The sequence below is a fragment of the Megalopta genalis genome, chromosome 10 (genome assembly GCF_051020955.1).
Source record: "Megalopta genalis isolate 19385.01 chromosome 10, iyMegGena1_principal, whole genome shotgun sequence".
Classification (NCBI taxonomy): Eukaryota; Metazoa; Arthropoda; class Insecta; order Hymenoptera; family Halictidae; genus Megalopta; species Megalopta genalis.
The window spans coordinates 9,420,442-9,441,645 of NC_135022.1; the positions used below are offsets into that span (position 1 = coordinate 9,420,442).

General features: G+C 37.9%; 3 protein-coding genes and 1 non-coding gene across 15 annotated transcripts; 2 read left to right on the plus strand and 2 right to left on the minus strand.

Moving 5' to 3' along the window:
- Positions 1 to 69: 69 nt before the first annotated feature.
- Positions 70 to 14,865, plus strand: LOC117222747 (uncharacterized). Of its 3 annotated transcripts, none has more exons than XM_033474636.2 (7): positions 70 to 189; positions 8,945 to 9,206; positions 9,463 to 9,722; positions 10,480 to 10,865; positions 11,669 to 11,937; positions 12,402 to 13,006; positions 13,496 to 14,865. In XM_033474636.2, the coding sequence occupies exons 1-7, from the start codon at positions 155 to 157 to the stop codon at positions 13,941 to 13,943; spliced, it is 2,265 nt and encodes a 754-aa protein (XP_033330527.1). In that variant the 5' UTR covers positions 70 to 154; the 3' UTR covers positions 13,944 to 14,865. The 3 variants fall into 3 exon arrangements, with proteins under 3 accessions (XP_033330527.1, XP_033330524.1, XP_033330525.1); XM_033474633.2 differs by lacking the exon at positions 70 to 189 and adding an exon at positions 3,103 to 3,317; XM_033474634.2 differs by lacking the exon at positions 70 to 189 and adding an exon at positions 3,524 to 3,731.
- TRNAL-AAG (transfer RNA leucine (anticodon AAG)) lies at positions 5,745 to 5,826 on the minus strand. The gene has a single exon. It is a non-coding gene; the product is annotated as a tRNA-Leu (tRNA).
- Positions 14,866 to 15,179: 314 nt separating the features above from the next.
- On the plus strand, positions 15,180 to 16,328 carry PDCD-5 (programmed cell death 5). The gene is made up of 4 exons (XM_033474607.2): positions 15,180 to 15,396; positions 15,692 to 15,800; positions 15,890 to 16,053; positions 16,125 to 16,328. The coding sequence occupies exons 1-4, from the start codon at positions 15,331 to 15,333 to the stop codon at positions 16,170 to 16,172; spliced, it is 387 nt and encodes a 128-aa protein (XP_033330498.2). The 5' UTR covers positions 15,180 to 15,330; the 3' UTR covers positions 16,173 to 16,328.
- Positions 16,329 to 16,413: 85 nt separating this feature from the next.
- Tmx3 (Thioredoxin-related transmembrane protein 3) lies at positions 16,414 to 20,505 on the minus strand. 10 transcript variants are annotated; one of them, XM_076524961.1, is made up of 11 exons: positions 19,821 to 20,505; positions 19,628 to 19,717; positions 19,112 to 19,160; positions 18,968 to 19,007; positions 18,730 to 18,893; positions 18,471 to 18,654; positions 18,255 to 18,399; positions 17,925 to 18,165; positions 17,661 to 17,853; positions 17,380 to 17,572; positions 16,414 to 17,304 (listed from the first exon to the last, which is right to left on the minus strand). In XM_076524961.1, the coding sequence occupies exons 2-11, from the start codon at positions 19,668 to 19,670 to the stop codon at positions 17,270 to 17,272; spliced, it is 1,287 nt and encodes a 428-aa protein (XP_076381076.1). In that variant the 5' UTR covers positions 19,671 to 19,717; positions 19,821 to 20,505; the 3' UTR covers positions 16,414 to 17,269. The 10 variants fall into 10 exon arrangements, with proteins under 10 accessions (XP_076381076.1, XP_033330382.1, XP_076381075.1 ...); XM_033474491.2 differs by having other exon boundaries at positions 19,112 to 19,169; XM_076524960.1 differs by having other exon boundaries at positions 19,813 to 20,505.
- Positions 20,506 to 21,204: the final 699 nt, after the last annotated feature.

Below are 21,204 nucleotides of genomic sequence, written 5' to 3' on the forward strand. Positions count from 1 at the left end.
TCGATCTCCGGCGTCCTTCAACGAAGCCGGCCCTCCTGCACGGGCCTCCTCGCGTTAAGCTTCCGCTCGGGAGAAGAAAAGCAAAGCCCAGTCTCAGTGATCGACCTCTGGTGCCGGCGCGACTCGGGAGCTGATCGTCGTGCAAGAAGATGCGATGGGCGAGGGGAAGAGGGACCGTTCCGGCAAAAGGTATGCGCGCGACAGGCGAGAGGTACAACGAACCGCCGAGATTACGGGAGATTACTGGAGAAAGGCGCATCGAGTATATAAGTTCGGAGACTCGCGTGGCATCTCCGACGCCGCCTAGATGCGACGAGTCGTCCGAAACTCCGTAACTGCTCCGACGAAATCCGACGACTTTATCGTTGGTCGAATTAACGCCGCCCGGGAGACATCCGATCGGTGAAACCCGATACCGCAACCAGGTCAGATAGGGCCGACAGTTTCGCTGAGACTTTCGCGAGACCCGCTTTAAGAACAACGATTTTAGAATCAACGGCCGTGTATTGTTGAAATGAAATTATTGCGAGGATACCGAACAGTGAATTCGAATAATAATAATACTTGGCGACTGCTGTTAGAATAGATCATTTTCAGAGGAAAATGATAAAAACGAGAGAGATATTAAACGCGTTTAATATAATTATAATTAAATTAATTAATAGTAATTATTAAAATTATAATATTAATATAATTATAATTATATTAAACGCGTTATTAAATGCGTAATATTAAGTAATAATATTACCAATATTAAACGCGGGGCGATTTTTCAAATCGAAACGATCTTGATTTTCTGCGATTTTATTTGTCTCGCGAAATTAATTAAGGTAACCGAAATTCGCGGATACCGATCTTTCGAATAAAATTAACGTCGAAGTCGATTTTACTCGGCACTCTTTGCCTTCGTTTCGCCAATTTTTCAGGCAAATATTTTCACTCCGAATTTACGCGTTTTCTATCTGTCTAGCGAAATTAGTGATCGCAATTAATCCAACGAAATTTTTAACAGTCTGTTGTGTGTACCGACTGCGAAAACGTCGTCGCCCGTTTACTATGTATTCGCTCGCATCGCACCGGCGGGAAACGGATCGCGGGGTATCGAACTCACCAAGTTTAACGAACTTCTCGGCACAGACTCATCGAAATTTGCATATTAGGTTCGTGCGAAAGAAACAGCGAGTTCTGCCAGTTAACTTCGCCACCGGCCACGGTAGTTATTTATCGTTGTACGCGTTGTCGTTCGTTGAATCGTCGTGAGAATTTACTAACGAAAATAGAAATAAAACGTCAAATTCAATTTTTCATTCGCAAATTCTTCTTTTTTTTCTTCTATGAAAATATTTTGTAAACTTATAGATTTCTCAATTGCTTCTCGCATTTGTTAATTATTTGAATACTTTTTCTACTATTTGAATACTTTATCGAGGTTATGTCATACTTATCTCGATCTATTCTTCGATCGCCTTCATTTGGTAACTTATTGTATTGGTCGCTTATTGTATTTACCATGTAATATATTATTCTTAGGTTATGTTCTAGTACACTAAGTGGAACTTTATCTTGTTAAATAAATATATGGTTTCCTCGATTCCCGTGTTACGATATAAAAATCGATCGGTACACGTGCGCGTAAGAGACTCGAATATGGAAATACAGGGTGTCCCAAAAATGTCTCGCAATCCGAAAGTGGCGGGTTCCTCGGGTCATTCGAAGCAACTTTTTCCTTTACAAAAATGTTCTCCAAGGCGCCGTTAACGAGTTATTAACGAAAAACCAGTGACCAATAAGAATCGAGTACGGCTGACGCGAGGCGGCCCAGCCAACCAGCGCGCGAAGCCTGGTTCCGCTCATTGGCTCGGTCACCTCGCGCCAGCCGAGTTCGCCTCTCATTGGTCACTGTTTTTCGTTGATAACTCGTTAACGGTGCCTCGGAGAAAATTTTTGTAAAGGAAAAAGTTGCTTCAAACGACCCGAGGAACCCGCCACTTTAGGATTGCGAGACATTTTTTATCGTTGTGATTAACGATACAAATTATTATTCGCGAAAAATCACGATCCTTAATTTAATTTTAATTCCCGTCCGCCGTTAGCCGGTGCTGACCTTAGAAACGAATTCCGATATCAGTCGGGTTTCCGGATATGGAAATTGGATGGTATGCCTGCCGATGGCAATGTAAATTTACGGTAGTCAGGGACACGTGCTTTTACGGAGATCGAAACGACAATCACGGAAGGAAGATAAATTCGCGACGTTTTCTAAAATTAAAGCTGCAGAAACGGGTTTCACCCGTAATTGGTACCAATATCGCGGAAAGCTTCGCGATCTTTCTATTATTATCGTATTCGCGATCGATCCGGGGCTCCGAAGCCACTACCGTTTATTGGATTACAAGCCGAACTGTCTCGGCTCTTTTCATTAAGTAATTGTAAAGAATTAGGGGCAACAAGCATCCACCGCGAACGAATATTGACAGTATCTGCCGATAAATTTTGAATCGAGGTTTAATTTCCTGTACGATTTTTAAGAGCACCTTCTCGGGCCTCGGTGATTTATCATCGAAACGAAAGGTTAAGTGCTCGCGCGTAGCGTCTTCGATATGTTTAAAAGCGCTGCCATACTACTCTCCAACCATAACGAGCCTCGACCTTTTTTTGTGTCTAGGTTAAAGCAGCGCTTCCAACGAAATTTCAAGGTTATATTTAATTATACTGGACCTGCGTATCTTCGATTTAATTAATTGAAACATAAAATACCGCTGTACAGGGCGGTGCGAATAATTATAGACTCGATGTACACTTTTACGATTTTACCGATGTTTAAAAAAAAAGTTAACGAAACATCGTATTTGCACATTTCCATAACAATAGCAAATTATTTGATAATAGAAAAGTATTTGCTTAAATGTCAGTAAAAGTGTAAAAGTTACATTTTGCGTCGAAAATTTTGTCCTAGTTTGTTTTATCGGTGACTCGATCGACGGTGCTGAAAATTTCATCGAAATTAGGTAACCCTGTCACGGGTTATGAACGGTTGAAAGTGAAACCGTATGCGAGAATCACGACTCGAGTCTAATTATTCTCGCAACTTTCAATGCTCTTCGCTTGTTCCCGCATCGATCGATATCGATGAAATTTTCAGCAGCCGTACGTCTGACATAGACCTCCGGAACGTATTTTTTTTAAATTTTTATTAACCCTAGTCTGCCACGGGCATCTATAGGCTCCTTCGAAAACTTGTTTGCGATGTGTTGTCGGCGTCGACAGACGCCCGAGCATGTTTCGACGAACTTCCGGCAGCGGATCTTCTCGGGAACGTATGTAACACAATTTGTTTATTATACAAAATTATTAAGTGTAAATCCGTGGAATGCACACCAAAACGAAACGTTTGGTCGTTCGCGAGTGGACATCGAAGGGCGCAGATAAAAAGCGTGAAAATATCCGGGCCACCGTTCTCTTCGAAATTCCGTGAAATACAATTTTCTGAAAAAACTTCGCGTACGGCCGTCGGTCGTACCTGGTAAACCGATTCTTCCGATGTTCGAATGAGCTCGTTCTCGCTGCGAAAGGTGCACGAGGACATAACCTGTGTATCCGGCGAGAAGGTGGCTGCGAACGAGAGAATTATAAATGGAGCGGCGAAAGAGCAAAACATCTTAGAATGACCAAAAGGAGTTTATGTCAGGGAGGAGTTTTTCAACACGTGGCGAGGACGCTGCTTCTTCGAGGTGGGTGATCGCGCGCGACTCACGACCGGTTTATAAAGTACGTACGATCGAATGCGAGTCGCGGACAACAGTCGAAAGTCCTCGAAACTCGGCGAATAATCGTTTCCCGTCGAAAGCTTCGTTTTCAAGCATTTTTCCGACGATATTGGAATGCATCGATCGTAGACTATAATATATAAAATATTAATTATTAATATATAATATTAAATATATATATTAAATTAATATATATTATTAATATATAAAATATTACGTATAACATCGAAACAACAATCGACCGTTAACCTCTTGCCGCAATTCGATGAGTCTAATTCGCGACGGTGATTTCTAAAAAGTGAAAATTCTGTTTTCCTGCCGCCATTGTTTTCTCGCCCGTGCAAACGTAAGCACGCGACGAAGATAAATTTTCTTTTTCGTCGGAGGCACCGTTAACGAGTTATCAACGGAAAACAGTGACCAATAAGAATCGAGTACGGCTGACGCGAGACGGCCCAGCCGACCAGCGCGCGAAGCTCGGTTCCGCTCATTGGCTCGGTCGCCTCGCGCCAGCCGAGCTCGCCTCTCATTGGTCACTGTTTCTCGTTGATAACTCGTTAACGTTGCCTCGGAGATCATTTTTGTAAAGGAAAAAGTTGCTTCGAATGACCGGAGGAACCCGCCACTGTTGGATTGCGAGACATTTTTGGGATACCCTGTACAATGAAAGCGGTGACCATTTTAAGTTTAAAAAATGAACAAAAACGAACGAACGAATGAATTTTTAAGTCGAAGTGGACTCGAATGTGAACGTTGTTTTGCGATCATTGCATTCGAATTTTTGACGCGTTTTGGATTTTCGATCACTGCACTCCGTTGACATAATCACGCGTGCGTATTATACATAATAATATCAATTATCGTGCGTTATTGTGTAGCGGTATTATACGATATTATTCGTAATAAATGTATGCATACGAGAACGCGGGACGAAGATTTGCTTGGCAGCGGGGGCGCGACGGGAATTTGTCGCGAACATGATGAACGGAAATTAGGGTCACCGGGGCGCGACGCGACGCGACGGTTGAATCTCCCTTGGCGCGATGGTCGTGCCCCGGCCGTGATAATTCGGCGCACGAACGATCTCGAATAAGAACCACCAGGCCACGAGGTCTCGTGACTTTAGTCGCCATTCGCGGCTCGGTTCAGGCGAGATTGAAAAGGGAAACGCGGCTTGGTTGCGATTGCCGGCCGCGATTGCCGCCGGGCACGATCTCCCTCGCGACGCAACATACATATGTAAATGCAAATATACGTAAAACGAGAGAGAGAGCGAGAGAGACAGAGAGAGCGAGCGAACGAGAGAGAGGGAGAGAGAGAGAGAGAGAGAGAGAGAGAACGTCCCCCTGTTCGATGATTGATCGCGACAAATAGTCGATAATAGACTCTTCAACGGTAATTTTCCGTTTCGCCGGTCAATCGAGCGCCGATTATTGCGAAACTGTTCGCGAAATCAGAACGAAATACTTTCCCCGCGTTGTCGCTGCGAGCGATGTTACATTACACACGCAATGATAAGTCAATTTCTCATGAACGCATAAAATCCGCGGTCGGATTTTATTGTATACATTTGTAATAATAATTGTATACATTTTTCTCAATTTATAACTCGACGTTATTGCTGAATTTTGACACGACTTAATTTTAACAGACATTTCTCAACAAAATAAGAATATAAATCAATGTGTAACTTAAAATGGAAATTTCAATTTCATCCGGTTCCCTCGAGAAACTGACTTTACACCGCTATCATTCTTCAGTTCTTGTTACGATACGTGTTGCAACAAATTTCTTGTTATTATTGTCGCTTTAAAAATTATCAACATATATATATATATATGTGTGTGTTGTTGTATCAAATTGTGTTCGTTGATCATCGATCGAGATTCGATCGGAATTTTATACGTGTACTAAAAATATGCTGCTGCTATCTTTAGTTTCTCTGTGGTCGTTTTTTCATGGTGAAAAAAAAAATATTGGCAGCGGTGGGATTCGAACCCACGCCTCCGAAGAGACTGGTGCCTTAAACCAGCGCCTTAGACCGCTCGGCCACGCTACCATGTGACATCGAATCCGATCCTATGTGATCACATGCGGTTTGCATATCGAACATTTTCGCATAGGCTGAATAACAGGTTAAGCGACGCAGATAGAAACGCGAAGCCCGTCGATAAGAAAATTCAGACAAAATTGTACAGAATGCTGAACGAAAAAACGACACGCATAATTAGCCTCGCAGGGGTGGCGTCGTCCCTTACAATTAATTGGACGCAACTTTATTACCATTCGAGCCGAAGTAATACTTCTAACGCGAACATCGTGCAGTCTATTATTGTCTCTATTATGCTATGCTACGAAGAAATGTCATAATTAAAATAAATTATCTATAATTATATTATAATAATAAAATAATATTAATATAAAATAATAATAATATATATAATAATATTAATATAAAATAATAATAATATATATAATAATATTAATATAAAATAATAATAATATATATAATAATATTAATATAAATAATATTATATAATAATTAATTATTATATTAAAACTATATTATAATATAGTCGCATAGATTAAGTCGCACCTCTGTTTCAATTTACTTCAATATAGCTTTTAGTTCGCGTAATAATAAGTGTAAAAGCACTTGTGGTATATTTGTTCTTTTACAATAAATCGACTGTTTTGAAATTTGATCTAAAGGTTCTGAAAAAAAAGGTGAAGCATCCGTCGGAGGTGCATTCGAGGATTTCCTTCGTACTGCAGAGTATTGGTTCGAAGCTTGGGTCTAATCCAAATGCACGTCAATAATGGGTAGAATGCATCGAATCGGGGCCAATTTGTAGGAACTCTGTAATTGTGTGCCAATCAGAAGGAAACGTTGGTCAATTACACTCGGTTACCCTGTTTTGTGGGTCACGTTTAGATGCCGATACTAAAACGGTCAGTCTTATTCTCCGCTTTTCAATCGAATCTATCATTGTTGAACATTAACTGGAATATAACCTTGAAATAACCTTTTTCGGCAACATCTTCTTTTGAAATATTACGATGTTGTTTCTAATTTAAGAAAATGATATTTCTAAACTTCGAAAACTCGACAATTTGTTATTTTTCAGTTTAGACTCTCGCCCTTCGTACTTAAACATCTTTCAGAACTTTCGTCCGAAAGTGGCGGGTTCCTCGGGTCATTCGAAACAACTTCTTCCTTTACAAAAATTTTCTCCGAGGTACCGTTAACGAGTTATCAACGAAAAACAGTGATCAATGAGAGGCGAGCTCGGCTGGCGCGTGGCTCGCTAGTTCGCGCGCTGGTTGGCTGGACCGCCTCGCGTCAGCCGTACTCGATTCCTTATTGGTCACTGTTTTTCGTTGATAACTCGTTAACGGTGCCTCGAAGACAAGTTTTGTAAAGGAAGAAGTTACTTCGAATGATCCGAGGAACCCGCCATTTCCGGATTGCGAGACATCTTTGGGACACCCTGTATATCAATCGGACGACTCCAATCAACGACGTCTCCAGAGCCAAAGCCCGAGCGTTTCCGTGCCCGCGAGTCATTAGCTCCGCAACGAAATATCTTTTTCAAGCTCCTCTTCCGTAGATCGATGCGTCGCGTCTACGAGTCTCCGTGCAGAGGCATGTAGCCCCGTACCACCCTCTTCCTGTTCCTGGCTCGACCCCTTGCTCGCCTCTTCGCCCCCCTCGACCCCCGTTCGCTGCCGCCGCCGTCACCGGCACACCGACGCCCGAACCCGCCTTGGATCCTCCTAACAGCCTCAGTTTCCGCGAGCAAGGATTTCAGTCCGTTCCGGGCATCCACCCGGCTCGGTGTTCCATCTCGTCGGGCTCCTCCCTCCTCCACCCATCGACAACCTCGGCCGGGCTTGCCGTGGCACGTGGCACCGGCTCCTTCGCTCCGTCCACGGATCCGGCGTTTCCAAGGAACCGTGAACGCTGATCAACGCTGCACATGGTACATACATATTCCGGCGCGATCGGCGTGCCAAATCATCGCAGTGAATCGAATCCTCGGGTAGCATTTCGATCGATTTAACCTCGAAAACAGACCCCGTCGGCCTCGATGGTATTTTTGTTGACCGTCGTCGTTTTCGTGGATCGCGCTAGAACCGGAAGCGAGCATCTCTCAGCCACGGGATATATTAACCCTTTGCGCTCGAAGCGAATTTAACTGAAAATTTAATATAATTTTTTTGGCTCGCTGTATTTCCATTTTATATAACCTAATGCATTTTGTACGTACGAAATTGAATTTTGTGATTGACGCAACAGTTATCCTTTCAACGGTTCTTCAAGTATGAACTGAAATTTGATTAATAAAATTATTTTGAAACGTGACGTAGCAATTTTTAATGGCCTTGGAGTCACCGTTCGAGTGGAAAGGGGGTTAAAACTTATTAAAATTGTTGCAGCATATTCCAAGATAATTTTTATATTAACAAAGTTTACATTTAAGAAATTGTTGAAAGTGTAACTGTTGTATAAGTCACCGTAAGACTCAATTTCGTACGCATAAAAATGCACTTTGTCGTATAAAATGTAAAATACCGTAAATCAGAAAAATTATGTTAGGTTTACGGTTAAAATAGCTTCGAATGCAAAGGGTTAATTCCAATCTAGTATTCGAACAGGTTGAATTCGACTAGGATTTTTGTGATGCAAAAGAGTGAATGTATTATTTGCTAGAATATCAATTTCAAGAATGATGATGATCAATTTCAAGACAAACCGTCTAGAACGTAATTCAGGATTGCGATAACAGCGGCTAGGATTCCATTAACCTAAAAGATAAAGGACGATCGATATCGCTCCGAATACGAGTCCTGGCCGAAGCCGCGTTTCTTCGATCGATCATCCCCCTCGATTCGATAACGATCGATAAACGATGGAAAGCTTTCAAGATGCTTCTACGTTTCGAACCGCTTCGCGGAAACTCTGAAAATCTGGTCGAAAAATCAGACGTCTGTTCAACGATATTTCTATTTCATAAATATTATAATATATTAATATTTATAGTATTATATATTATATATATTATAATAAATATTATATTATTTTATATATAATATAATAGCTTCGAGTGCAAAGGGTTAATCTGCTTCTTTTTTCTTCATAATTACGATCGATGGATTGATTTTTTACGTTTTAGGCAAAGGTCCACCTCGAAGCATGGCAACAGATCGTCCTCGGACAGTGAGCTAGCGCAGGGGAGAAGCAAAGGGCGGAGGACGAAATCGAGGGAGAAATGGCCGCTTTTGGACGGGCTGACGGTCGACGAATTGGCACGTTACCGACGCAGGAGGGTTCAAGGTCAGCCGAAAGACAATCTCGGACTTCACCCGGAATCGGAGGACAGGCCGCTCGTCGAGCCTGAGAAAACCATCGGTCCGAGTAACGAGGATTCGTCCAAGGTTAGTCGAACAGAAATTTCGTCGATACATTTTCGGTCTATCAGGTTGAACCTACGCTTTTCGCGTGCCAATTAATCGGAAATACAATTCGATTCGTGTCACGTGACCTCCGAATTGCCTTCGAATCGTATCACGTGGCCCCGAATTGCCTTCGAATCGTGGCAAAAAAAAATTAGAAATAAACAAGTTAAGTCACCGTGACTAATTTCATTAAGCAACAAAATTTTCCGATTCATAGATGTACCCCTTACCGTAGGAAAATGTCTGGCCGGAAGGAAGCGAACGGGTCGACGATGTTCAGTCGAAGGATTTATTAGACGAAGGCGCGGAAGCCTCGGATCGGGAAGAGATCGACGACCGAAAGAAGGCGGACACGGTGCCGGAAACGACACGCGAGGAATCTGTGATCGCTTTGTCGCGTACCAACGAGGATGAGACGATGGAGACCCAAACCGAAAGCTCCAAGTACGTCAGCCATTTTGGAGCACCTAAACGACGACCGTCTCCGATCAGAAGGTAAAAATTACTACGTTCGCGAACGTTACATAATATTAATTTTAGTAATCCCAAAAATGTCGCACAATTCGGAAATGGGAGGTTCCTGAGGTGATTTGAAGTAACTTTTTCCTCAGCGAAAATGCAATCCGAAGCTTTGTTTACGAGTTATTAACGAAAAAAGGCTGACCAATGAGAGACGAGATCGACTGGCGCGAGGCGTCCTAGCCGACGAGCGCACGAAGCCCGATTCAGCCGATTGGCTGGGTCGTCGTCCCGCGCCAGCCGAGCTCGCCTCTCATTGGTCACTGTATTTTCGTTAATAACTCGCAAACGAAGCCGCTGGTGGCATTTTCGCAAAGGAAAAAGTTACTTAGAATGACCTCAGGATTCTCCCATCTCCGGATTGTGAGACATTTATGGGATACCCTGTAGATTTGTCCTGATTCGATATTTAATCGGCAACGTGAATACGAATTTTTCGATTACTACAATTATAATTATAATATATATAATAATATATAATAATATTAATAATAATATATATTATAATATATATAATAATATTAATAATAATAATAATTATAAATCCGATGAATTTCCGGTTACCGATTAATTCATGGCATATACGATAACGCAAGAAAATTGCGAACACCATCGATTAACGCTAGAAGAACCAACGCGAATGGTTATTTTATCGATAAACGAAGCTGTCGTAACGCGACCCGAATTACGTATTTATGACACGAGCTAATATTTGTTCTCGGTTTGATAAAAGGGGCACCACTTTGAAAAGGGATGGACAGTTTTACACGGACACGGAAACGTATTCGTCGTACGTGGCCTACGCCGGTCAGCACAGGCCGGAACTGGCCCGAAGAGCGACGTCGTTGAGGATGGAGGGCGATCTGCAGACGACCACCGAGAAATGCGAGAAATTCGTACAGTGGTTGAACGTCAGCCGTCCGGGACTTATGCGCGTGCCCACGCATCTGAAGCTCGAGGGTGAGATCGAAACGACCACCGAAAACCACGAGAAATATGTGCCGTTCGTCGGTGTGCGTAGACCGGAACTGCTCAGACAGCATACGAACCTGAAGTTGGAAGGCGAATCGAACTTTATGCCGGAGTACACCGAAGTTTTCAAGAGGCACAGCAACAGAGGTGACGACGTTTCGGCTGTTCTTCGAAAATAATTCCAAAATAGTTCCATTTGAACCGATCGAAACGAATTTTTACCGAATAAATGAATAATTACAATACACGGTTTTTGACATACATGGGAGTATGTCCCAAAAATGGGAGGTTCCTGAGGTAATTTGAAGTAAGTTTGTCCTTGGCGAAAATGCAATCCACGGCTTTGTTTACGAGTTATTAACGAAAAAGAGTGACGACCAATGAGAGACGAGCTCGGCTAGCGCTTGGCTGCCGAGCCAATGAGCGGAACTGGGCTTCGTGTGCTCATTGGCTCGGCCGCCAAGCGCTAGCCGAGCTCGCCTCTCTTTGGTCAGTGTTTTTCGTTAATAATTCGTAAACGAAGCCACGGGTTGCATTTTCGCAAAGGAGAAAGTTACTTCAAATGATCCCAGGAACTTCTTATTTCCGGTTCGCGAGACATTTTTGGGACACCCTGCGGGATAGCCTCTGGGATAGCCTGCGGATTAAAAAATGTTAAAAAATAAATAGGATACGGATATCGTTTTAGCATTTGCTTCTTGCAGAACATTTTAATTTTTGTCGAATTATATTTATATATATATTATTATTATTATATATTATATAATATAATTATATTATATATATATTATTATTATTATTATATATATATACCGAATTTCCTAAATTCACTTGCCCCGAATCTATAATTTGCTAACATTGATTCCATAGGATTTTACGGTAAAGTAATCACAAAAGATCGATATCGAAAATTCGAGATATTTCATTTGATTGTTCTTTGTATACTGTAGAAAGACCGCAGCCAGTGAAACCGGAAACGCATCTACGGACAGGAACGGAGTTCTTCAAGAGCACCGAGAACGCGGAGAACTTTATCAATCCCCGTGCAAGGGAGGCTCAACTGATGGGCGAATTGAACAAAGACGTCGAAGAGGAAGAGAAAAAGCGAAGGGAACAGAAGGAGAAGAAAACGGAAGAAGAGATGAAAATGTTGGTCTCGAAGTTGGAAGACTTAAAGGGCCCACCGCTCGAAGTTCCCGAGTACAAAGACGCGTACAAGGCAACTAATACTTTTTTTTGTAAATTAATGCGATTCTTATACAGGATGTGCCACCTAATTTTAACGTTTTAAACATCTCGTCTATGCTTCTTGATAGAAAAAAGCAAAAAATGACAAAGGAGAAAAGTGTTGTCGAAGTCATATTTTTTTCGAGACGTTATCACGGCGTGATAGCGAGTGATAGCAAGAACCTATTAATAGAATCTCCACTGGCTGTTCCATATCCGACACAAGTTTAATCATTTTCTTCCAAATAAGAATACGCAAATAAATTACAAGACTATGCGACATTACTGTAATTATTGAAAAATTGATTAAGAAGCTCCGAAATGGTTAATCTCTGATTTTCAAATGAATATTAAATAAGCGTCGGTGGATCGGATCGATAAAAAGTTTAGCATTTAGTGAAATATATTACAAAACGTTTGTTACGTACTTCATGGAGCTACGTTATTCCGTTGCAGAACTTCCCAAGGGGACGACCGAAGATTTTAAAACCGGAGGACGAGATCGGGCGAGCAGACGGCTCGAAGATCCCTTCATCGCCTACCAGCAAGTTCTCCACCAAGATCGATCAGGATCCGGAATACAAATCCAAGTACTTGGATTATCAAAGGGACCACCCTGTGTACCGGAAACCGCCGTTGACGGTACGGTCGACGCTGGTTCCTCAGGAATTCTGTACGGCCTATGGGAAACAGGACGCCAGACGGTACGATTACGAGCTCACCAGCGAGGTGAGATCGCAATACGTTCCCTACGGTTGCGTGCCGAAGGTGGAACCGTTGAGGATGCCGTCCAGTTTGCGTCTGGAGGGAAATCTCGACCTTGAACCGGAATACAGAACGGCTTACTGTACGAAACGCGAAAGCCAGTGCGCCAATCCGAGAATGCATCGTAGACGAGATCATAGTTTAAGTGCTTCCAGACGGAGAGAGAATCACTGGATAAACAATGTGGATCAGATCGATCACGCGACTACTGTCCAAGATCGGAACGCTTTCCAAGTGTTGAAAACCCGGATCCACGAGGACAACGTTTGCGGAAAACCGCCGTCGGGTAGTCGCAGGTTCGTATGCAGAGACTGTTAAATCAGTCGATGGATTTTTCAATTACACCGTTTACAACAGACTTCTAATTTCTCATAAGAATTTCTCGTAGCTTTCTGTGTATCATGAAATTGCATACCTTTGACCTATTCGATAAGAGGGAAGATTAAAAAATTGTTGGTATTCTTCGTTGTATTCAGATTCGATAAGAGAATTTATCAAAAGTTAGGAGGGAAGTTCTGAAAAGAAAGCTTAAAGTTGTCGAAGAATATTACTGAAATGTCATGATTATCGTTTCATATAGATTATACAAAGCGTTCCATTAACAACTGCACTTTCAAGGAATTAAATCGATTCTTTTTGTATTGCGATTAATATTTAAATGTCCTCTAGTCGCTCTATTTAGTTGTTACATACTGTACTTGTCTATTTAGTTGTTATATGCTGTTAAAGAAACACCTGTGTACGTTCTATGATATAAATGTAATTGCGATGTGATGATAATACAGACATTCGAGGACTTCCCAAATTCACCTGCAGAAACTGGGCCAGCTAGACGCGCCAGAATGCAGCAGATTAAAGGACGAATCGTCTGGTCCATCTTATCGACTTCACGTCTGTAACGTTGACGACGAACCCCAAGGTTTTCGACGTAGACGATCGCCGTCACTTCAGTCTTCCGGAAGGATACGCAATCCTTCACCTGATCGTGCACTTCCCACTGATGTTATCAGACCGTATTCTCCTAGTTTTGGTAAAAGCACCAAGCAACACAATAATGATCAATCATTTGTCGTTTTGGATAATGAGATTTTTGACTCGAACAAGAATGAGATACGCAGAAAAATGACAGATAGAAATTATAATATCGATGGCACGCTTGCCCACTCCAAAGGAAGAAATAGAGCCACAAGCAATTGGATGCCGCCATGGTATGATAGTACAAACACCATTTAAAGCAATATCTGCATTATTCGCATTCTTTACTTGCTATGAATAAAAGTAGACTTTACTTGTCGGTGCGAAACGATATCATTTTAGCGTAAACACGGAACATGTTACAAGTAATATATTTGTTACAAATTATTTCTTCCAAGCAAATATACTTGCTTACAATTTGATGAAAAGATTAGTGCAGCATTTTTAATGCATACTACTTTTGTTGTACAAGGACAACATAAAACCTTGTGTATAAATATGTAGAAACTATATAAATTATATATTTTCTTTGTTTGTTGGATTGTTGAAAAAGTGACTTTAACAATGGTTTTATGATTTTGCGTCGAACCTTGTTACATTTAAACTATGTTTAAGAATTCAATTAGTAAAAGGAAGCTTTAAGAAAATGTTAAGTTTATAAGATTTAAAAAATACATTATGGAATTATACATATATATCTATGATAATCATAATTTATTCTGTACTATTAAACATTTAGACAGAATACATTTGGTATATTATAAATGATCATAGAAGAAATTTTGTTGTCTAGGAAACGATTAGGTTTACTGAAAACTACTGTTTATTTTTTTTAATTAAATTTCCATATTTATAGAGTAGAAAATAGTTGTACTCTTTTCAAACTGAGAAATATTGTCATCTTATACACTTCGAAATTGGTCAACTTTCTGGTAAACCTAATATTTCGTTTTTATTAAAAAAATTTGCACGAGATATAAGTATATAAATGTAGAAAGTCTATAAACATATGTTTATCACACATACATACAACTGCCAAGTTTATAATATTGTATTATTCTATATCGAAATGCATTAAAGCAAATGAAATAAAAAATATGTATATCTTTTCTGTTATTACATCTGATCATTTGTACTTGCTATATTATAAACAAACAAATAAAAATTTTCAAATTCATAATTTTCTTACATCTTTATCCTATACATATGTTATAAAAACTTGCTATTATTAAACGAAAACCCGAACATAATCCTACTTCTTATTTAAAATTACTTCTCATCCTTAATATTTATATACTATAAAAAATGATTAAAAAAAAATCAATAAAAAGAAAATGTTAATATAAAAAATGAAGAAATGTATCGGATTTAACCAACTCTACATACGTATTAATCACGATGCCAGAAATACAAATTTTATTACATACGCATACGTACATGATACGTGAATTCATTCGATATATTTATACGTATTCATCTAACTTCAGACTGCTTGTAGCAAGCCTTTAAAAGGAATAGGATCAAATAGGAGTTATTAACTGCAACCCGTCACTGTTGCGGTTTAAATGGACTTTGCACAGAAACACACTGAATAGCAAAGAATTTATTTAAGAAATTACAGTGTAAAGCTAATATTGTGACAAAAATGGCAGATCCAGAACTGGAAGCAATAAGACAGCAACGATTAGCTCAATTACAACAACAATATAAGGTATATTATCAGATACTGTCATTTTGTAACCACAAAATTTACCAATTTTATAACTGTCAAATTTGAAAAAAGCAAATTAAAAGATCATTAAAAAGGTATTAAATGACATAATAAATTGCGATAATCATGTATAGATCTACGACAAATTAAAAATGAAAAATGTACAATTAATTTAAGTTTTCTGAATCACAATTTTATCTACCTAGAATATTTTATTGAATCTATACCAGATCTATTTTTAATTGTAACATGAGAAGCGAAACTATAATAGAGCTATTATATTTGATATGTACAGCATGGAAATATTGATAACAAACAAGCAATGGAGGAGAAAATGCAAGAGATGGAAGAAATGAGAAATTCAATTCTTATACAAGTATTAGATCAATCGGCCAGGGCAAGACGTAAGAATACCGTTGTATTTAACCTTTACCGTACATAGTAGGTCAATACGAATTTTTTAAATTCTACACACACGTATCTGTTACTTTAGTTAATACGTTAAGTATTGGAAAACCGGAGAAGGGAAAAATGGTAGAAGATATGATATTAAGTATGGCGCAACAAGGACGACTGCCTGGTAAACTAGGTGAGAAAGAACTTATTAACTTACTTGAAAGTGTAAATCAACAAACGCAACGAAAAACTGTTGTCAAGGTTAGTAAACGTTATATTCATCCGCATTATCTCTCGGTATGACAGATGTTAATGATATAATTAAATTTCAGTTCGATAGGCGAAGAGCAGCTCTAGACTCTGATGATGATGATTTATAGTACTTTTATATATGTTTTGCTAATCGACATTACATAAGTTTGTTTTATTCGCGATCAAGAATTGAAGTTATAACACACAGATGTACGCTTAATTAGTTATATGTTCTTATTTTTTATGGTATATTGAAATAAAAAAAGATGAAAAGAATTAAATAATTAATTAATTAATTAATAGCACCTGAATTTTATAAATGATCAGTTTTCATATACTTTAATTTTTATATTATGTAAAACACGTCCATAGTATTATCATTTTCTTTATTAAATATAAGTAAATACACATTTAAAACGCATATTTTTCTTAAAAAAATCGTTATGCTTTGAGTGAAGCATTCAAAACATTTAAATAATGATTTACATGTATTTGTGATCGCATGAAACATTTCATTCACTACATTTATGTAAAAAAAAAACGTACACCGTAATTTAAAAATTCAATAACAAACTCCAATTTATAATAGTTCAATTCACATTTTTTCAACATTTTTTAGTTATATGTGTTTTATTTAAAATTATAATAAGAGACATTCTTTCACACAGTTTAAGAAAACTCGTTTAATTGTATGATTTGTATTGTCTTATGAACATTCTACTTATTCGAGATTTGTTTTATCCTTTATCCGGCGATATATACATAGACATTCTTTAATGTTCCCCGTCTACACCAATCGAAAGTAAAAGAGTAAAAAACAGCATAGAACAATACTGAATATACTAATGGACATTGAAAATTGCTTGTATATTTTATAAATAAAAACTATTGTTTACCCAAGCATCATATATTCGTATTAATGTTTAAATTAAAAAACTATTTAAATTATAACATTGTTGGTATTTATCGCCGGAAAAGGATTAATTATTATACTATCTAATTCATACAATTTTTCCACTGCATTATTTTCTACAACGATCATAAATAATGAACATAATCACACCGACATACACAAAATGCCATAATTTGAATAATTCAATCTTAATTTTGTAGAACTTACCATATTAAATTAGAGTTTACAAAATATTAAGTAAAAATACATAGGTCTCCACATTGCCAAGACTCACAAAATTATTTAATAAAAATAATCGTAACTTAAGTGCTTTTAGTCTTTCTTCATGTGATTTGTCCCTGATTGTTCTGTAACATAATTTAACGTTTAAAAGGAGTACAATATAAATATATAGTTAACACTCAAAGATAAGTGATTTTTACCTTCTTCTTCGTCATTTGCATCTAGAATGTCTGGGCAGCAAATTCCATAACATATTAATGATAAAAAGCCAGCTGGTAAACCGAATAAAACCATTGTCAAGATAGGATTTCCCATCCACATAGCAGTAAGAGTTGTTCTCAATTCAAACCATGATCTGTAAATATGTATTAGCCAACTGTTTCCACCGTATCGCTGTAAATTTATTTCTTGATTTTAATTTGCTTTTATTTAAAGGAATTAATTATGTTTAGAAAAAATGCAAAAATTATGTTCTATTTACCGGAGCGCTTTCGTTACGAATTTGCTCTAGGAACAACTCTATCACATGAGGCGTTAATTTTTCTGTTTCATCCTCTGGAATGTGATGATGATTTGTCGTAGTGTTAATAACAATTAAACTTGGCAAAGGAAGAACCATCATCGCTATACTATTGACTAGTTCAGGACTAGCTATCCAACCGAATTGGAAGTGGCTAGTTAAAGAAGTTATGATTAATTTTTCATGAAGACAAAATAGCTTGAAAATTCTGCTGAAATGACTTACTCGTGATATTTTTCTCGTTTGCTTTTAATTATAGACTCCACCATATCTTTGAACCGCAACATGTGTGGTGGTACTTTCTCTAATTGATTCTCTTCCACAACTGCTAGAACCAAATTTTTATTTGTTAAAAACAATTGATTTATATTTCCTCTGGTCACTTTTGGGAACGTTGGAAAACGTTCCGAGTTTATCCACTTGTACAACGTGTCATTCAATTGTTCTATATCACTTGTAGTATGACCTGCATAAAAACGTGTATGCATAGATCAGTTTTTCTAATTACATATGTACATAATTGTAGAATTATTTGGTATTTCCATAAAATTTTACCAGTAAAATTGTAATGATAATTTTCTTTGTAAACAAATAATGCTGGAACACTTTCTACTGGAGCATGCTTGTTGACAACACCTGGATGAGACTGATAGAAAAACGCATGCGGTTGGAACACATCTGCAGTCTTGTGGTAATATTCCTATACATATTCACTTTTTATTGCTTAATTCTTTTGGTAATATTATAATCAAAATAACACTGTAGTCTTACCCATAATGGTCCAACTTTCTCTCCGACATACAAAAAGTATAAGCCGCGTTCTCTTTTAATTGTGTCAAAACTTTGAGTTTTTGTTATCTCTTGAACTGGTGGACCACTCACCCTTAACGCAAATTTTACTATCTCGTCTCTCGTTCTGTCTCCATGGTATGTAAACTCCTGTTCTCCTTTTAAACTATACGAAAACAAGTATTATTCATGTAAATAACTGCTTTTATAATATAAGACCACAGATTATTGTGTTTCTTACAATAGAATGGTTGGAAATCCTTTGACTTTGAAAGCATGTGCTACACTTGTAAATCGAGTGCAATCAACACGCCCTACACGTATTGATGTCGCATGTAAATGTTGTGCTACATGGGCCCAAATTGGTTCTAATCTTTTACAGTGTGCGCACCACGGTGCATACATCTGAAGGAAAAAGAGATGTTTAACTTTGCGTATAATAAATTTGATACGTTCAGTTTATAAATCTGTTTATATACCATTACTAGCCATTGTCCATCTTTATGAATGTCCAAGAATCTGAAAAAGAAAGTCGATAAATACACATATGTGTATAGACACAATAAATATATACTTATATGTAAATAATAGTGTTATATGATATAATTATGAGTATTTCACACCTGTCGCTTAATTCAAGTACACGTGATGCCGTTATATGTGTGAGAATTCCTGAAAAAGCTACATTACATTTTAATAATGGACATTGTATCTTTTATGCGATATAGAAAATAAAAAATATTTTATATAAAATAGCTAATGTCGTGAGAAACAACTAATTAACAAAGGAACTAAGTCGTTGTTTTGCGTTAATAAGAAAAACAAAGTATTGAACTGATAGTATGTATAAATTCAAACGGTGGTACATTTATTTCCTTATAGCAAAATACATTCGCGAACAGACATGCTATTTTTCAAACGCTTTCTCTGAAGAAGAAAATAAACATTATCGTTCCGGTAAATAAACTTGAGAAACAAAATCAAATTAAAAGTGTTCCGTGACACTAGTAAATTATCGATCGATAGTGGTCAAGGTTATGAAATGATATAACGAATTATAAACGAATATATTTTTGGAACGAAGGTTAAAGCTACATTGGCGTGACGAAATAATCAGCGTTCGCGTGTAGTACACTTACCATAAACAATTGCGATGAGCACGAATTTCGTTAATGTTACCATTGCAGCAAAAAGATTGTTAAATGGACGTAGCCTTTTCCCGTATCAATCTAGAATGTTACACATCATTTATTTCGATACACACGATTACAACAGTGAGCATTTCTAGCCGTCAAATTTCCACGCACACGACAAATTCCAGTACATTTCTACCATGTTTTCGTTGTACAACGCCACACGGTCTTCATACCGGCATCCACACTGAACTGCTGATCCTGATGCTGAGGTCAGGTGCTGAATGCTGAAGTTGAGCTTTGCGCTTCAGCCACAATAACTGCGTGAATACAATATGCGAAAGCATTGCACAGAGTGGGGATTCAAAAAATGCAGAAAGTGCAAGTTTATAAAACGGTTTCCTATCGATGCGTATTTTTCAACGACTCGTTAAGTGGAAACCACAAACCCGAGGCTCAACGGCAATTAGAAATATTTAGTGGCATTTCTTGCAAGAACTAATAAAGTCTTTTGCATTGAAAAAAAATTAATCGCCCCAAAAGTACAATTGTACAAATTATTTTGATTATATAATTTTGCGCGATTAATATGTTCGATTTCTATTCCATGTATATACATATGTGCCAAAGTGACAGTGGAACGTATCTAACATGATCTTTAATACCGAACAACTGGTGAGTCGAATATCAATATAATTTAATTTTGTTTGTGCATCGTGCGGAATGCATTTAGCATTCGGATGTGTTTGAAGAAAATTTCAAGCTTCTTTTGCATCTTCGTGTAATTTTTAAATGTGCGTTTATGTGTCGGAATATTCGAAAGTTTGTTTATTTTATTCAAACGTATCTCCCGCTTCTGCGTCGAACTCAACCTCTCCCGAGTCCTGAAAAGTATAACGTAAAATGAACGGCGCTACGTGTCATGCGTAGAAAAATTATGCAAATCTTCGTCGATATCTTAAATTATAAGCGTTCATCCACTTACGTAAAATTTTAATCGGTAATCCTGCTATTGCCAATGCTATTGAGCAATTCTAACATAAAAATAATCATCGCACAAATTATGCGATGCATAATTACAGTGATAGCGATGCACACGTAGGATAGAACTATAAAAGGAAGAAAAATGACGGTGATAGCAATGCTAGCCAATCTTGCCAGTTGATTGCCCATTTTTATCTCCTTTTTACGATATTTACTTTTTTATAATTACATGTACGATGGAAATGATGGACGAGGTTATCTATTATAAATTTTGGGGTAAATTTAATAAATCTTCCTCATCGTTTTTTTTTTACTTCCGAGAAATCTTCAAACGTGTCAAACTTTATAAATTGATATTGCGAAGAAGCAGACGACATTGTCACGAGAGGAAGTTGGAGCATCCATATTTGAAAAAAGTGATCAAGTTAAATATTTAATGATATATTATATTAATATATATTAATATTTATTATTATATTATATATATATATATATATATATATATATTATTTTATTTTTTTCAGAAAAATATAGCATGCTTTCCTTTTTTATGTTTCATAGTATCCGATAGAAAAACTATAAGATTAGGAGTACGGTAT

What these genes read in the sequence shown, in the direction of transcription:
- LOC117222747 (XM_033474633.2), top strand. Translation starts at nt 3,247, where the DNA reads ATGTGTTGTCGGCGTCGACAGACGCCCGAGCATGTTTCGACGAACTTC. An exon ending in GTAACGAGGATTCGTCCAAG is followed by an intron (nt 9,207 to 9,462) that starts GTTAGTCGAACA and finishes CCCTTACCGTAG; the next exon opens with GAAAATGTCTGGCCGGAAGG. An exon ending in CGACCGTCTCCGATCAGAAG is followed by an intron (nt 9,723 to 10,479) that starts GTAAAAATTACT and finishes GTTTGATAAAAG; the next exon opens with GGGCACCACTTTGAAAAGGG.
- PDCD-5 (XM_033474607.2), top strand. Translation starts at nt 15,331, where the DNA reads ATGGCAGATCCAGAACTGGAAGCAATAAGACAGCAACGATTAGCTCAA. An exon ending in TCAATCGGCCAGGGCAAGAC is followed by an intron (nt 15,801 to 15,889) that starts GTAAGAATACCG and finishes CTGTTACTTTAG; the next exon opens with TTAATACGTTAAGTATTGGA. An exon ending in AACGAAAAACTGTTGTCAAG is followed by an intron (nt 16,054 to 16,124) that starts GTTAGTAAACGT and finishes ATTAAATTTCAG; the next exon opens with TTCGATAGGCGAAGAGCAGC.
- Tmx3 (XM_033474491.2), bottom strand. Translation starts at nt 19,670, where the DNA reads ATGGTAACATTAACGAAATTCGTGCTCATCGCAATTGTTTATG. An exon ending in ATGGACAATGGCTAGTAATG is followed by an intron (nt 18,894 to 18,967) that starts GTATATAAACAG and finishes TTTTTCCTTCAG; the next exon opens with ATGTATGCACCGTGGTGCGC. An exon ending in AAACGAGAAAAATATCACGA is followed by an intron (nt 17,854 to 17,924) that starts GTAAGTCATTTC and finishes TTCTTTAACTAG; the next exon opens with CCACTTCCAATTCGGTTGGA.